This window comes from Pristiophorus japonicus, chromosome 19 (assembly GCF_044704955.1).
Source record: "Pristiophorus japonicus isolate sPriJap1 chromosome 19, sPriJap1.hap1, whole genome shotgun sequence".
Lineage (NCBI taxonomy): Eukaryota > Metazoa > Chordata > Chondrichthyes > Pristiophoridae > Pristiophorus > Pristiophorus japonicus.
The window spans coordinates 5,112,309-5,129,875 of record NC_091995.1 but is presented as its reverse complement, the minus strand read 5'-3'; the positions used below and the strand labels follow the sequence as shown (position 1 = coordinate 5,129,875).

Sequence of the window (17,567 nt, the reverse complement as noted above, 5' to 3'; positions counted from 1 at the left end):
TGACAGGCGCTCCGGCCAATCCGCTTACCCCTGCAGTGCCCCGCCCCGGAAACCCGCCTCCTTCACTCTGAGTGACAGGCACTCCGGCCAATCCGCGTCCGCGAGAGCTCCTAACAGACCGCCACTGGCCAATCAGCACCGCCGGGAGGCGGGGTTAGCGGCCATGATTCCGGTTGAAAGAGGCTCGCGCTCGGAACTTGCCGGTTGGGTTTAAATATTTAATGTTTAACGGCCGACAATCTAACACTTTAATTCTGTGATTTTCTCCCAATCCCAGGACCGGCTGAAATCTTCCTTAGATTCTCTCACAGAGAAGGAATCGGCGGCTCTAGAGACGGAATTAAAACAGAAACAGCTGATTTCCGGAGTTAGGGGAAGGTCTCCCTGAGCTGATTTTCGGGGATCTCGGTTAGTTTTGTTCCCTCTATCGCGGGACATTAATTATGTTTCACATTTCATTTGGTCGGAACAGTCGAGCAGTCTGCAGACCCGCATCACATCCGAGTTCGCTAAAATGCACCAGATTCTCACTGAGAAAGAGCAGCGTTTAATCCGAGATCTCAGGGAACAAGAGGGGAAGATTGTAGAAACAATGGAGGAAAACCTTCGAGAAATTCAAGAGAATTTAAATTCTATTCAGGAGGAGCTCTCAAAGTTACAGAAACAGATGGAGCAAAAAGACGGACTGATATTTCTGAAAGTGAGGATTATATTGTGGGTCAGTTCAGTGAAACTTCACACAGTCACTAAATAACCGATCAGAACTGAAATAAATGCAGCATTTGCTGAACATTTGGAAGCTGATTTAAACCGATTGTTTTGTCTATTCCGGGGCGGTTCTGTTGTTGTCACTGAACTAACCGGCTCCCACATTGCTCCCTCCCGGGAATGAGTTGCCGTGTGTGGGTGTGACAGTCCCAGTGTCTGTGTAACCCTGATGTTCACTTCCAGTATCTGACACAAATCATAATAAGAACATAAGAACATAAGAATTCGGAACAGGAGTAGGCCATCGAGCCCCTCGAGCCTGCTCCGCCATTCAACAAGATCATGGCTGATCTGGCCGTGGACTCAGCTCCACTTACCCGCCCGCTGCCCGTAACCCTTAATTCCCTTATTGGTTAAAAATCTATCTATCTGTGACTTGAATACATTCAATGAGCTAGCCTCAACTGCTTCCTTGGCAGAGAATTCCACAGATTCACAACCCTCATTTTCTATGTTTCTATGTTTCTCTGGGAGAAGAAATTCCTTCTCAACTCGGTTTTAAATTGGCTCCCCTGTATTTTGAGGCTGTGCCCCCTAGTTCTAGACTCCCTGACCAGTGGAAACAACCTCTCTGCCTCTATCTTGTCTATCCCTTTCATTATTTTAAATGTTTCTATAAGATCACCCCTCATCCTTCTGAACTCCAACGAGTAAAGACCCAGTCTACTCAATCTATCATCATAAGGTAACCCCCTCATCTCCGGAATCAGCCTAGTGAATCGTCTCTGTACGCCCTCCAAAGCTAGTGTATCCTTCCTTAAGTAAGGTGACCAAAACTGCACGCAGTACTCCAGGTGCAGGCTCAGCAATACCCTATACAGTTGCAGCAGGACCTCCTTGCTTTTGTACTCCATCCCTCTCGCAATGAAGGCCAACATTCCATTCGCCTTCCTGATTACCTGCTGCACCTGCAAACTAACTTTTTGGGAGTTCATGCACAAGGACCAATGGTGGAGCTTTGGAGGCGTGGCCTATTCAGTTGGAGCCTGGAGCAGTGAGGGAAGGAGCTACCTGTTTTTGCTCCTGTCTGGAAGGCCTTTGAGAGACCTGAGACCAGCCCAGGAAGAGGAGGAAGGGGCATTCTACAATTCTAATCCATCTAGAGGGAGAGGAGGAGAGCTGCAAATTCAACAACTTTATTACTGCTACAGAGAGTTGGGGAGAGAGAGGGAAAAGAACAACAACCGGAAAGAAAAAAACACCATCCAGTGTGGAAGGAGGGAGAAACTTCAACAACCAAAGGTGGGTGTGTTTTGGTGCATTCCCCTAAAAGACTTTGTTGTATTGGTGGGGGGAGGAAAGAAGACCACTCGAGGGCCGGAACATCGCGGGGGGTATGTGTGTGTGGAAGTGTGTGTGGGGGTCTTGCTTACAGCTAGGCCCCACACACCCTCCCCCATTACCTAGCATGGGATAGCTGGAGCTACCTGGCTGAAGAGTATTTAAGTACACTATTTAACATCGTTGGGAGTGTGTGCCTGGGTGGCTCTAGCTACCCCAGGTGAAGACATCTTCTCCCCCCACCCGAAGACCATCCGCAAAGACTGTGTTTGCTTTTTTTCCATCATCTGGGGAGTGCACCCCAAGAAAAACACCCACCCATCGCTGTGAGGGGAGACCTGCCCTCGCAGACTCCCTCTTTCACACCCCCCTCTCTCTTTCTCTCTCTCTCTGCCTCTCCCCTCTCTCTCTGAGAGCCTCTTTCCTCCTTAAAATTAAATTAAGACAACTGAGCAGAGGGAGCAAGGCCCCTCCCCATTCGTTATTTAGGGGAGAGGTGTGCCCCATTAAGAACTCCCTCTGCTCAAAACACCAATGAGGCCAATTAAAGAACACTAAGGCCTGTGACTTTGGGGTGGGTGTGGCCCTTAAAGGGACCCTGTGATGGCGACTCCATCCACGCCGGTGGCAGGGTCAGCAAAGACATATGCGCAGGCAGCGTTGACATCCACGGCGCGTCCTGCGCCTCCTGCTGCCCTACCACCTTTCAGATTGATTACAAAAAAACACGGGGTCAAGAGCTACACTCACCCCACAATGAGCATCGAGGAGTGCGTGCGGGCGATGGCTGGGGTAGTCGGCCCCTCGGCCATTGTCGCAGCCTCCAAGATGTCTGGGAAGGCTGTGTTCTTCCTGGGGTAGGAGCGGGCGGTGTCCCTGGCCCTTGAAAAGGGGCTCACGGTGGGTGGCACGTTCCTGCCGGTGGACCCTCTCGAGGCCACCGCGTAGAGGGTCATCATTTCTAACGTCCCGCCCTTTGTTCCCGCTGAGCTCCTCCTCCCTCACCTACACCAACTGGGGGAGGTAAGGTCGGGGATTAACCCCATACCGCTCGGCCTCAGAGAGAACAGCCTGCGCCACGTCTTCTTCCGCCGCCAGCTCTTTGTCCGGCTGGCGCGGGAGGAGACGACGGAAGGTAATTTTAATGTAGTGCACGAGGGGACTGCCTACCGCGTCTTCTGGACGTCGGACGGCGTGCGGTGCCATGCCTGTAGGGAGGTGGGGCATGTTCGTAAGAACTGCCCCGCCGCCAAACCACCGAGGGCGGCCAAGACTGGCGCCGCCACCACCCCTCCCCCTAGTAGCATCCGCGTGCCGGGAGCTGTGGGTGCGCGGGCATCGTCGGGGGGCCTTTGTTTTCACGGCCTCCGGCGGGGGGGGAGGGAGAGCGTCCGATCGGAAGGAAGGCGCGGAAGAAGGCGAAACATCTGGAGGCGGGTCCCCTCGGTGCGCCAGACAATTTGTTTATCACGCTCATCCCAACCCCGTCACCGGCGAGCGCGGGGTGCCCTGAGCCCGTGCCCAAGCACTCTACCAATACCGCAGAGGGGTTCGGGCGCGGGCAAGATAAGGAAAAGGGGGGAGTGGAGCGGGAGGCCTCGGCAGACATGGAGGTCTCCCTGCCTCCGCTCCGCCCCAGGAACAAAAGGAGGCACCGCTCCAATGAGGCGGAGGGGGAACAACATCCCTCCGCGGAGGAGTCGGTGCCCGCCGCGTGTTCCGCGTGCCCCACCGGCGCCCCCAAATTGCGCCGTAGGCACGAGGAATCTGTCCCCGGGGAGGGTGAGGCAGTCGAGGCTGCCCAGCCTCTGCCTCCCGGGGATGGCGTGAAAGATCTGCCTGTCGTGGGGGACGTGGGGCCAGCGGAGGAATGCGTAGCCGCCGGGTCGAGCGCCCCGGGGACTGAGGCGGGCGGGGCCGAAAAGGCCGAACCTGAGCCCGCCCAGCTATTAACTAACTTCCCCCGGGAGTCGCTCGGCCCGGAAGAAACTGAAAATATGATTAATTTTAACGATACTCTACACGCTGGGCCGGGGGGTGGCGGCGGGGAAGGGGAAGAACAACAACCCTCGCCCCCTACTTTGGATTGAGGGACTTGGTGGACCTGGAGAATTTCCTAGACCAGGTCTCTCCGTGTTCCCCGGCTCCTGGGGTGGGGGAGGACCCCCTTCCGCTGTCGCTTCCCGACCCAGCACCACTTTTAAAAGAGCCCAGTGGGGACTTCTCTGCCGACGATCCTGGGGGTGGGATCGGGGCAGAGCCAGGGCCAGAAGGAGCGGCCAGGCCGTTTGCCGTACCTCGTGCGGTCGACGGGCCGGCAGCTGGCGGCGACCTCCCGGGGGAGGACGGGGACTCAGTGGGGGACGCGGGAGAAGATCTAGAGGAAGGCCGCGCTGAAGGACCTGCAGCTTGTCGGGTCCCGAGGCGCGTTCGTGAGGTCGCGGATCCGGTTCCTGCGGGATCTGGACCGCGGCTCCCCCTTCTTCTACTCGCTGGAAAAAAGGCAGAGTGTCCGTAAGCAGCTCTTGACGCTGCTGGCCGACGACGGCTCTCTCGTCTCGGATCCGGAGGGCGTCAACAACAGGGCCCGTGAATATTACGGGGCTCTGATCTCTCCGGATCCGTCCAGCGAGGAAGCGCGTAGAGTTTTGTGGGTGGACCTGCCGAAGGTCGGCCCGGAGGGCGCCGATAATCTGGAAGCTCCGCTAAGCCTGGCGGAGCTGACCGGCGCCCTCGCCCGGCTCTCGAGGGGAAAAGCCCCGGGGCTGGACGGGCTGACCGTGGAGTTCCACAGGGCGTTCTGGGACGTCCTGGGGGGCGACTACGCGCGGGTCCTGGGGGAAAGTCTGGCGACCGGGGAGATGCCCCTCTCTTGGCGCAGGGCAGTCATCGACCTGCTGCCTAAGAAGGGCGATCTCCGCCTCCTTAAGAACTGGCGCCCGGTCTCCCTCCTCAGCACGGACTACAAAATCTTCGCCAGGGCGATGTCTGCTCGCCTTGGCGCCGTGCTGGACCACATGATCCACCCCGACCAGTCCTACACGGTCCCGGGCCGGACAATCCACGATAACATCCATCTGGTCTGGGACCTCATCCATTATTCCCAGGAGGCTGGTCTGTCGGTCGCCTTCCTATCCCTCGATCAAGAGAAGGCGTTCGACAGGGTGGATCACGACTATCTGCTCGGAACTCTGCGCGCTTTCGGGTTCGGGACGCATTTCGTCGCCCGGATCCGACTTTTGTACGCCGCCGCGGAGTGTCTGATTAAGGTTAACGGGTCCTTGACGGCGCCCCTTCGCTTTGGGAGAGGGGTGCGCCAGGGATGCCCCATGTCCGGCCAGTTATATGCCGTCTGCGTGGAGCCTTTCCTGCGCCTCCTGCGGACGAGGTTGATGGGACTGGCTCTGCAAGGGCCGGGCATGGAGGTCGTCCTCTCGGCTTACGCCGATGACGTGCTCCTCGCGGTAGAGGATCCCGCTGACCTGCGGAGGATGCGTGAGTGCCAGATGTACTCGGCCGCGTCCTCCGCCAGGATCAACTGGGAAAAATGTTTCGGACTCCTGGTGGGTCAGTGGTGGGTGGACTCCCTGCCGGAGGAGCTCAGGCCTTTTGCCTGGAGCACGACCCATCTCCTCTATCTGGGAGTCTTCCTTAGCCCCGACGAGGAAGCCTGGCCGGCGAACTGGCAGGAGCTGGAGGCCAAGGTCGCCGCTCGCCTAGGGCGTTGGACAGGACTGCTCCGAGTGCTGTCCTACAGGGGTCGAGCGCCAGTCATAAACCAGCTGGTGGCCGCCATGTTGTGGTACCGGCTGGTCACTTTGACCCCTCCCCCTGCGTTTGTCGCCAAGATACAGAAGAAGCTGGTGGACTTCTTCTGGAACAACAGGAAGCACTGGGTCTCTGCCGCTGTCTTGAGTCTCCCGCTTAGGGAGGGCGGTCTGTCGTTGGTGTGCGTCAGTGCCCAGCTCGCGACTTTCCGTCTTCAGACCCTGCAGAGATACCTTTACGTTGAGCCCCCTCCTAGGTGGCGTGCTCTGGCGATGTATTTCTTCCGCCAGCAGCACGGCCTCAACTACAACACGCAGCTCCTGTTTGTGAGTGTGGGGGGCGTCAGGACCGCCCTCCGGGAGCTGCCTGTCTTTTACAAGGAACTCATCAGGGTCTGGAACAAAGTCTCCACCAAGTGCAGCTCTCCACCGGCTGGAGTGGCGGCCGTCCTGCAGGAGCCGCTGCTCGGGAATCCACGACCGAGGTTTTGGGTGGCGGTCGGACGAGAGGGCTGTGGCTGGTGAGGTGACCAGGGTCAGGGACCTGCTCGATGGCGGAGGAGCAGGCTGGATGGCGCCAGACACGCTGGCGCGGCGCCTAAATTCTGCCAACGTCCGCCGCGCGGCCGATGCCATCGAGTCGCTAAAAAGAGCTCTGGGCCCCGACTCCGTTAGGTGCATCGAGGAGGCTCAAGCACGTGGGGAGATCCCGTCCGAACTGACTCCCGTCCGGACGGAATTCCTCATCGGCGCCAAACCCCGGAACCTCCCTCGGGGGCCGGCGCCTCACAACTTGAGCCGCCTCTGGGAAATCCCTTCCGTACCTTTCAGTTCCGTGCGGAGGGGTTTCCTGTACGGGCTGCTCCTGCACACTCTCAACTTTGCCATCCTCGCCTGCCATCCGGACACGCCATGGCGTACCATCTTGCCGTCCGGAGGAGGCGGGGGTCACCGATGGAGGGCACTCTACGCGGGGGTCCTCCCACTATTTATCGGGGACTTGGCCTGGAGGGTGGTGCATGGAGCAGTCCCGTGCAATAAATTTTTAAGACGGTTCACGGGCTCCCAGGCCGCCTGCAATTTCTGCGGTCTGGAAGAGTCCGTGTTCCATGTTTTTATTGAGTGCACGAGGTTGCAGCCCCTGTTTTGTTATTTAAAGGGGCTGCTCCTGAAATTCTGGCTGCACTTCAGTCCCACGCTCCTGATCTTCGGGCACCCTGTGCGGAGGGGAGCGGGTAGGTCCGAGGGCCTCCTCGTAGGACTGCTCCTGGGCACGGCCAAGGGTGCCATCAGCCGGTCCAGGCAGCGGACGGTCGAGGGGGTCGTTCAACCTGACTGCCTGCCTCTCTTCCACGCGTACATCCGCGCCAGGGTGTCCTTGGAGATGGAGCACGCGGTGTCCACCGGTACGCTCGCGGCCTTCCGCGAGAGGTGGGCACCGGAGGGACTGGAGTGCATCATCACGCCCGGCAACCAAATTTGAATTTGATTTTATGTTTTAAAGTTTAATTTGTTTTTAATTGCCAGTGTTTTTTAGTGTCCCCCTCCCCTTTTATAGGGGGTACTTAGAGAAAAAAATAATATGATTTTAGTGCCCAAAAAAAACCTTAAAAAAAAACACAAAAAAAAATCCAAAAAATGGGCGTTGTAAATGTTTGGTGCGTCCCCCAGATCGGGGGGCCACGATTTAATGTTTTTGTTTTCCCCAAAAAGAGTTTCATGGAGTAGGACCCCCCAGGTCCCTCTGCACCGCAGCATGTTGTAATTTCTCCCCATTCAAATAATATAACCTTTGTTAATTCCTGGATTCTTTTACCTCAATCTGGTTCAGTAAAATTACTGAGTCGAATACCTCTTGTGCTTTGAACAAAGCAGTCTTTATTACCGGCCAGTAAGACCTATCAGACAGAAGATATACTCTCTGGATAGAGCGTACACACTCCCTACGGATAGGTGAAGTTACATCGTAAAGCGTCAACAGTTATACAGTTTTGAAATCAGATAACAAAATACAAATGGATTGACAGTCTAACTCAGCCACTCATTAGTAAATCTATATGAGATGTTTTTTATGAAAGCACAAGCATTGCCTCTAAATGTTTCAATCTAGTGGTGTGACTATTAACTGAGACCTTGCAATTCTGCAGATTTCTTTCATGTTACAATTAGATGTTATTGGCAGGATTTAGTGACTTGAAACCTTGAGAAAGACTGTTAGCTATGCTGATGTTGCACTATTTGCAATCTGACATTCTCCCAGCTATTCTTCCATGGCTTATACATTTTCATATATCCCGTTTACTTTACTGTCCTTAATTCCATATATTCCGTTCAGATATCCACATCCCTCCTTTTATCATTCTATGATAACATTTAGAATCATTCTAGGAGTATTGTATTCATCCGTTCGCACTCCCTTTCCAGAATCATATTATTGTTGAGTAGTTCTCTAGTTTGTTGGATCATAACCCGGGAACCCTTGACCACAAGAGGGTCTGTTAACCTTGTCATTACTTTACAGCAGAGGTTAAGGCAACCAACAATCAAACAGCAGGTAATTATTATGATGAGAACAATTGCGCCATGTATTAGATAGGATCTCCAAGATCCACCCAGAAACCAATCAAACCTGCTAAGTTCTTTTGCTGGTGTGGATAACTTCTTCACCTCCCTCCTTATGTGATCGGCAAGGTGGGTTATGTTTTCTGAACTATCAGGAATGTAAGTGCAACATTCAGATCCTATCAGGGCACACGTTCCCCCTTTCTCAACTAACAGGTAATCGAGGGCCATTCGGTTTTGTAATGCTACGGTCCTTATCGCTACCATTTCAGCTGTGATGCCCTCCAGAGCCTCAGCAGTGCGGTTAGCTACCTGTTCCAATATCGTTTCTTTGAATCCATCTAACAGTCTCAGTTAGGGTCAGTGGAACGGTGCGCAAAGGAATTCCCCCTTTGGAATGTATAGGGATATGTGAACACACCCAGCATCTAGTGAAGTGCCCTTTTTCCGCATAAACGTAAGATATATACAAAAAGGTGTTTACATGGAGCTCTCGCCTTTGTCTTCCTTCCCGTGCGCCAAAACTGTCATATATCAACACTATTATGCAGACAGTGGCATACAGACACAGTCTCATCTTATGGCTCAGGATTCAGATAAATAGTCCAATTATTTTGCTGATTAAAAGAGTTCAGTTTTCCCGTCTCTCTTCTCAGGTCACCGTCGGTGTAGCTGGCTGTCTATCACTACGGGTAAAAGTTCAAACTGGTCCACGTTCCAATTTAGGATGCCAACGGCCTTGTTCAGCTATGGAGAAGAGGAAGTCTGGAACAGAAACAGGAGTTAGAATAACCAGTAAAATAGGTTTGTTAGAGGGTGTGGCTTGCAGTAATGCAGGTGAACCCAGGCACTTTTCCCCTCAACCTTGGCTGCAGTGGGGGGTAGTGAGTGACACCTAAAAAGGCCCCTCCCATTGTGGCTCTAATCCCTTCCGAATCCATACTTCCCTGGTGCCACGAGGGACAATTCGGGTAAAACTGGGAGGTCGAGGTGAGCATCTTGAACCTGGTTGTGAACTAGTCGCAGAGCCTGAGTCAGAGAAAGAACATAGGTGGTCATCAGTCTAGCTGAGATCTCATATCTAGGAACAATTTCCCTCATTAACACCTTAACAACAGTCTGAGTCTTATTGTCCAGGTTAGGGTAGGCTTCAATCCATCTGCCAAACACATCTACTATTACTACCACATATTTGTAACACTGAACTTTTTGCAACTCAATGTAGTCCAACTGAAATGTCTCAAAGGGACCTTCGGGTAGGGGCGTTTTACCTCAATCACAGGGGACTCCCTTCCCTGGATTATGTTGCTGGCCAACCAGGCAACGACTATTGGTTTCTGGGTGAGCGCCTGGAGTCTAGGGTGCCCCCAAGTAGCCAAAAGCGTATCACTTGTTGCCCTTGCTCCACAATGAGTAGCAAAATGCAGACATTCTATAACCCATGAGGCCAACTCGTCAGACATGCAAGTCTGTTCCGCGGGAGTGGTCCAGAGTTTAGAAACATTGTCATAAGTACATGCATAATATTTCCACAACAGTTTATCTTTTTCAGGAGCGTCCTCCTGTGCTTTTATAACATCTTGGATGGTTGGCATTGGTTTTTCCGAGGCTAACTTATCCTTCGCAGGATTTTTAGTCTGACTCATAATTTTGGGCACTACCATCTGTTGGTCACGAGAGGCCTGTTTGGCCTCTTGGTCAGGACAACGATTCCCTACATCAACCAGAGAATTTCCGGTAGTATGGGCGGTACATTTGACAATGGCAATGCGTTTGGGGAACATGAGGGCTTGCAACAAATCAGATACTAACTGTTTATGAGATATCTCATTCCCTTGCGAGGTTAGGAATCCCCTATTTTTCCATAATTGTCCGAAATCATGGACCACCCCAAAGACATACCTAGAGTCGGTATAGATATTGACTTTGAGATCTTTGGCCAAGATACAGGCTCGGGTGAGGGCGAATAGTTCAGCTTGTTGAGCAGAATAGGCGGTTTCAAAAGCGGCAGATTCCAAGACCTGATTCTCCTGGTTTACTATGGCGTATCCTGAGATTCGTGTATCTTCTGGATTAATAGAAGTACTTCGGTCAACATACATAAACAATCATGACTGGGTTCTTCCTCATCTTGGGTTGGCTCAGTAAGAATACAGTCTGGATCTTCCATTGGTACATCAACTAAATCTTCCCTGACTGATGTGGCCTCTTAAATTAAAGATAAGCAATCATGACTGGGTTCTTACTCATCTTGGGGTGGCTCAGTAAGAATACAGGCCGGATTAATTGCAGTACAGTGCCGAAAAGTCAGTTTAGGATTGCCTGTGATTTGAGTGGGTTCTGTCGGATAGAGGGCCAGTCCACATTGCCCTGCACTGGGATCTCAATCGGATCAATGGGAGTATAACCCACTTGGGAGGGGTTCTCTGCCCACACATGAGGATCCACATAGTCAGGTATGTCCGAGCCAGTATGATGCTGTAGAGTCGTTAAGACCTTCTCGGGGTCCCCATGAAATTGGACTGTTCGGCCATGTTTTACGATTTGCACATCCCGGCTGGTAGGGTCAGCCTCATCTATGGCCTTGCGTACCATAACTCCCAAATCTTTAGCATGGTGAGGGGCTAATACTTCACGAGCAATATGCGGTGCCATTGTTAGGGGCTGTTTCCACAGATTCTTATCCACTTCCACAAAATCTGCCTCTCTTTCCAGTCCAGTCACTCTAGCCCTTAATAGAATTCCCTTCACTTCCCCTTCGTGATCCTGATAAAAGTTCTGCAGGTCCTGATTCTTTCCACTGGGATCGTATGCTAGGGTCACGTGATAGGGTGCCTGCGGCAGGTCCAGAGACCACCACTGAGGGGTTCTAGTGGTATAATACTGCCGCTTAAGGGTTTCCTGTTTTACAATAATCCCATCATCTCCACACTCCAAATGCAACTGGAATTTGCAGAGGAGGTCTCTAGCCATCAAGTTACAGTCCAGATTGGTAGTGATGACAATTCGATGTTCTATCAATTCTTCTTGGTAACCCACTTTAACTAATTCTGACACCGGGAATGTCGAGATTTGTCCCAGGAATCCCAAAAGTTCCTGTGTTTCAGTAGAGGCAGGGAGTTTAAGCTTTGATTGTACAGAAGACATGAAGGCTCCCGTATCTATCAAAAAGGGTTGCCATTCATTCAGAATTTTTAACGATACCATTGGTTCGTCGTCCGGGGAGGATCCCTGTACAATCAAGCTGTGTAGTCAATTGGGGGACAAGTGACCAAAGGGGTTGTTCTGGGAGAAGTTAGTGTAAAATCCTCCTCTCCCCCCTTGCCCCCCTCCTTTCCCTCCTCTTCCTCTTCCACGCTGATGGTAGGGGCAATTTTTAATCCAATGTCCTTCCTGCCCACAATTAAAACATCCATCTCTCCTTTCCCAGCCCCGACCCTTTCCCATACCAGGCCGGGGACAGTAGGGTGGTCCGTAATTAGCAGGGCCCGGGCCATTTGGGTGTTCGATATAACCGTATCCCTGCTTATTCACCCAACCAGGCACGCAATACTGCGGTTCCATCTGGTATCCCCTTGGATCGGGTTTTGGTCCTTCCATCTGAGGCGGCTCTTCCCTTCTAGTCACGTATTCAGTCTTGACTCGGGTTGGGGGCGCACCTCCCCCCTCCCCTTTCTTTTCCTGCCAATAATATCTAACTGCCCTTTCCATTTGTCCGGATAGCGTGAGCAGTCAAATAGTTGTTTAAAGATCACAGACATCTATAGAGGGGTGGTCTGCAGCTTGTTGTGCATCAGGGTTTGGCATTGGTCTGACAGGGAATTGGTGTCGGGACTTTGGGATCTTGGAAATCATTTCTAGGCTGGAGGATGTTTCAGAGCTGTCTGACTGCTTGACAGTTCTGCGTCTCGATCGGCGGGGGTGTTTGCTATGTTTTTCACAACTTGGACTGGTAGATTGACTAGAAGATTTACGGGACTGTCTGTGATGTCGAGATATGAGATCTGGTTCTTTCGGCTATATTGCTTGTGAACTGGGGATCCGAATCGCTATCAGAGGATGAGGAGTCAGTTTGGGTTAGTTGCTTTGGTGATATGTGGTTGTTCCTAACTCCTCTCGCCGAAGTGTAAGGTGGAGGGTGTTGGGAAGAGGACTGGAGCAAGAGGCCAGGGGGTGCGGGAGGCGCCGTTGGGCGCTGAGTCAGTGGCCACTCATCAATTTCATCATCAGCCTCGGTTAACACAATGCCAGCCATTTTAACTCGTAGTTGATCAATACCTTTCTCAGAGGTCCCAGAGGATCTCTTAGTAAGTTTCTCATGCACACATTCTTTTTTTAAAGACGTCTACAGTTTTAACATGTGTTCCCTCTGTCAATGCAAGTCCGAATTTAATAGTATTTGTTTGCCAACTTGACAGAAGTGATGCATCTTTTAATTTCTGACAATAATGTCGCCAGGTTGCAATTAAATTTTTAGCCCCTTCTCCTCGTCCCCTTCTCCAAATTAACCCCTGTGCTTTTTTTTTTGCTACCTCTACGCTTCTAGTGCCACCTAGAGGCCACTGGTCATCCCCTAATAATTTATTCAGGGCTCCTGATAACTTTCTAAAGTCTTCAGCTCTTTCAGGGAATTCCTCACATAGCTTTTGTAGCGGACTATCCGCATCCGTGGTTTTATCTAACTGATTACCCATTTTCACGCTGCTCCTCGTATTACTGTGTCGCTACGCGTTCGTGTCGTCGTGCAATTTAAACAAACTTAAAAATAGACACAGACTTTACAGAAACTAACACTGACTTTAACTAACTCCAAATAACCAAACTTTACTAATGCTAACACTGATCCGCGTCGCCGCGCGATTTAGGATACTAAACTACCACGTCGCCTCGCAGTTCACGTCGCCGCGCAATCCGCGTCGACCCGTGGCTCGCGTCGCCGCGCGAGTTAAGATACTTAAAACTTTAAAAGATAAACAAGGACTTCTAACACTTACCCGCGTCGCCGCGCGATTTCAATACTTAAAACTTTACTTAAAACTCTAAACACTTAAGACTTACAAAGACTTACTGACATTAGCACTGACTTTCGCGATTCGCGTTGCTGCGCCTCTACGTCACTACGCGTTGGCGTCACTGCGCGTTTACGTACTGCGCGTCTACGTCACTGCGCGTTCGCTTTCCTGCGCGTTCGTTTCGGCCCTTCTCCTCTCGGCCGGACGCTCGCGCCGCTGCGCGTCTCGCGTTGTTTGTGCGTCTGCGCCGCTGCGCGTTCGCGTCGGCCCTACCTTCCGAGTTGCTGCGGGGGTTTTTTTTTAAATTCAATCAGAGCCTAGACGGGCCAAGTGATATACAAGGTCGACGTCGTACCTGAGTTGAACACCTATCTTCTATTTAAATCCCCATTTTATTCCCTGTGAGCCTAATTTTCTAATTTTCTAAAGTCTTACGAGCCTCAATTAATTTTTTTTCAGTCTCCAAATTTCCCTATCCTTTCGCGTTACTGCGCAGTTTAAATTCAATCAGTCAATGAAAGCCCTAATTTAATGGAGTTTTTCTGCCAACTGGACAGGAGTGATTTTATTTTTTTTTACTGTAGTGGAATTTTTCTCATAATTTAAAATCTCAGAACATTTAGTACGTTATTTTTTTTCATAACTAGAGAGAAGTCTGGCACGTAGGCTGTGGACTGCTTTTCGTTATCTCAATTGTTCCAGCCTCAAGGTCGTGTTATTTAATATAATTTTTTTTTGGAATCCTTTTGAATCCATCTCATTTGCTTTGCTGTGCCTTCTCTGAATGTTTTCTTTCAACAAGTTTTTCTTTTTTTTTAACCACCGGGACCATGTAATTTTTTTCTTTTAACAAACCTATCCTTTGTGCATTTCCTGGCTCCGTAACTTATCATCCGAATATACGTAATTCAATAAGGTTCACACTCTTAAAATTCCCACATACAGGACAACACTACGAAGGGTTAAAACAAACTTTCATTCTGTTTGAGATAAAACAAACCACAACTCCCCGGCTTTTTTTTTACAGTAAAAATCACAGAAGCATTTCTCATTTAAACAGACATTCACAAGAGTCTCTTTTCTTTCCTATTAATTTTTGGATCCATGATTGATCATCTATCCCTATCTAGCTCTAACTATAACCTATCTTTCCAAGTCGCCACTTGGTTTGCGTCATCGCGCAATTTCCCTATCTCTCTATCCCTATTCTAAGTTTGAAAGGTATTCACCAGATTGTCCTGGATCTCGTTCAGACACTACCTGAGAACCAGCGAGTGGCCACACTTTCCTCAGACTTTTGAAACCGGGGGAAACTGGAGCAGTATTGAAATCATACTCACTCCAGTGGCCACTTTCCCCTCGTCTCGTCCAAGGCTAGTCTGGCTCTTAATTCGCAAGTTTTCGTCAGTCGTCCGTTGAGATCCCACTTCTGACACCAAATGTTAATTCCTGGATTCTTTTACCTCAATCTGGTTCAGTAAAATTACTGAGTCGAATACCTCTTGTGCTTTGAACAAAGCAGTCTTTATTACCGGCCAGTAAGACCTATCAGACAGAAGATATACTCTCTGGATAGAGCGTACACACTCCCTACGGATAGGTGAAGTTACATCGTAAAGCGTCAACAGTTATACAGTTTTGAAATCAGATAACAAAATACAAATGGATTGACAGTCTAACTCAGCCACTCATTAGTCAATCTATATGAGATGTTTTTTATGAAAGCTCAAGCATTGCCTCTAAATGTTTCAATCTAGTGGTGTGACTATTAACTGAGACCTTGCAATTCTGCAGATTTCTTTCATGTTACAATTAGATGTTATTGGCAGGATTTAGTGACTTGAAACCTTGAGAAAGACTGTTAGCTATGCTGATGTTGCACTATTTGCAATCTGACATTCTCCCAGCTATTCTTCCATGGCTTATACATTTTCATATATCCCGTTTACTTTACTGTCCTTAATTCCATATATTCCGTTCAGATATCCACACCTTTTACTGTGTTTTTTCCCCAAGGTGGATGACCTCACACTTTCTGACATTGTATTCCATCTGCTAAACCTTAGCCCATTCGCTTAACCTATCGAAATCTCTTTGTAACCTCTCTGTGTCCTCGACACAACCCGCTTTCCCACTAATATTTGTATCATCTGCAAATTTTGTTGCGCTACACTTTGTCCCCACTTCCAGGTCATCTATGTATATTGTAAACAGTTGTGGTCCCAGCACTGATCCCTGTGGCACACCACTAACCACCGATTTCCAACCCGAAAAGGACCCATTTATCCCGACTCTCTGCTTTCTGTTAGCCAGCCAATTCACTATCCATGCTAATACATTTCCTCTGACTCCGCGTACCTTTATCTTCTGCAGTAACCTTTTGTGTGGCACCTTATCAAATGCCTTTTGGAAATCTAAATACACCACATCCATCGGTACAACCTCCATCCACCATGCTCGTTATATCCTCAAAGAATTCCAGTAAATTAGTTAAACATGATTTCCCCTTCATGAATCCATGCTGCGTCTGCTTGATTGAACTATTCCTATCGAGATGTCCCGCTATTTCTTCCTTAATGATAGTTTCAAGCATTTTCCCCACTACAGATGTTAAACTAACCAGCCTATAGTTACCTGCCTTTTGTCTGCCCCCTTTTTTAAACAGAGGCGTTACATTAGCTGCTTTCCAATCCGCTGGTACCGCCCCAGAGTCCAGAGAATTTTGGTAGATTATAACGAATGCATCTGCTATAACTTTCGCCATCTCTTTTAATACCCTGGGATGCATTTCATCAGGACCAGGGGACTTGTCAACCTTGAGTCCCATTAGCCTGTCCAGCACCACCCCCGTAGTGATAGTGATTGTCTCAACGTCCTCCCTTCCTATATACCTGTGACCAGCAATTTTTGGCATGGTTTTGTGTCTTCCACTGTGAAGACCGAAGCAAAATAATTGTTTAAGGTCTCAGCCATTTCCACATTTCCCATTATTAAATCCCCCTTCTCAGCTTCTAAGGGACCAACATTTACTTTAGTCACTCTCTTCCGTTTTATATATCTGTAAAAGCTTTTACTATCCGTTTTTATGTTTTGCGCAAGTTTACCTTCGTAATCTATCTTTCCTTTCTTTATTGCTTTCTTAGTGATTCTTTGCTGTCGTTTAAAATTTTCCCAACCTTCCATTTTCCCACTAACCTTGGCCACCTTATACGCATTGGTTTTTAATTTGATACTCTCCTTTATTTCCTTGGTTATCCACAGCTGGTTATCCCTTCTCTTACCGCCCTTCTTTTTCACTGGAATATATTTTTGTTGAGCACTATGAAAGAGCTCCTTAAAAGTCCTCCACTGTTCCTCAATTGTGCCACCGTTTAGTCTGTGTTTCCAGTCTACTTTAGCCAACTCTGCCCTCATCCCACTGTAGTCCCCTTTGTTTAAGCATAGTACGCTCGTTTGAGACACTACTTCCTCACCCTCAATCTGTATTACAAATTCAACCATACTGTGATCAATCATTCCGAGAGGATCTTTTACTAGGAGATCGTTTATTATTCCTGTCTCATTATACAGGACCAGATCTAAGATAGCTCGCTCCCTTGTAGGTTCTGTAACATACTGTTCTAAGAAACAATCCCATATGCATTCTATGAATTCCTCCTCCAGGCTACCCCGTGTGATTTGATTTGACCAATCGATATGTAGGTTAAAATCCCCCATGGTTACTGCCGTTCCTTTTTCACATGCCTCCATTATTCCCTTGATTATTGCCCACCCCACCGTGAAGTTATTATTTGGGGGCCTAGAAACTACGCCCACCAGTGACTTTTTCCCCTTACTATCTCTAATCTCCACCCACAATGATTCAACATTTTGTTCATTCGAGCCAATATCGTCTCTCACAACTGCCCTGGTATCATCCTTTATTAACAGAGCTACCCTACCTCCTTTCCCTTCTTGTCTATCTTTCCGAATCGTCAGTTACCCCTGTATGTTTAATTCCCAGTCTTGACCACCCTGCAACCACGTTTCTGTAATGGCCACTAAATCATACCTATTTGTAATGATTTGTGGCGTCAACTCATTTACTTTACTTCGAATGCTGCGTGCATTTAGGAAGAGTGTTTTAATACTAGTTTTTAAACCATGATTTTTAGTTTTGACACATCCTGCAGCCCCT

The 17,567-nt window shown here is 49.6% G+C and overlaps 1 protein-coding gene and 1 long non-coding RNA gene across 2 annotated transcripts in view; one reads left to right on the top strand and one right to left on the bottom strand.

The window, feature by feature from the left end:
• The first annotated feature begins 494 nt into the window (after positions 1-494).
• The window catches only part of LOC139229659 (nuclear factor 7, ovary-like), a 29,197-nt gene continuing 12,124 nt past the window's right edge, over positions 495-17,567 (top strand). Inside the window, exon 1 of the mRNA XM_070861179.1 lies at positions 495-700. Within this exon, the coding sequence (XP_070717280.1) occupies positions 515-700 (186 nt within the window). The 5' untranslated portion in view covers positions 495-514. The remainder of the gene's footprint in view (positions 701-17,567) is intronic.
• Positions 7,672-13,495, bottom strand: LOC139229666 (uncharacterized). The gene is made up of 2 exons (XR_011587778.1): positions 13,447-13,495; positions 7,672-9,143 (listed from the first exon to the last, which is right to left on the bottom strand). It is a non-coding gene; the product is annotated as an uncharacterized lncRNA (long non-coding RNA).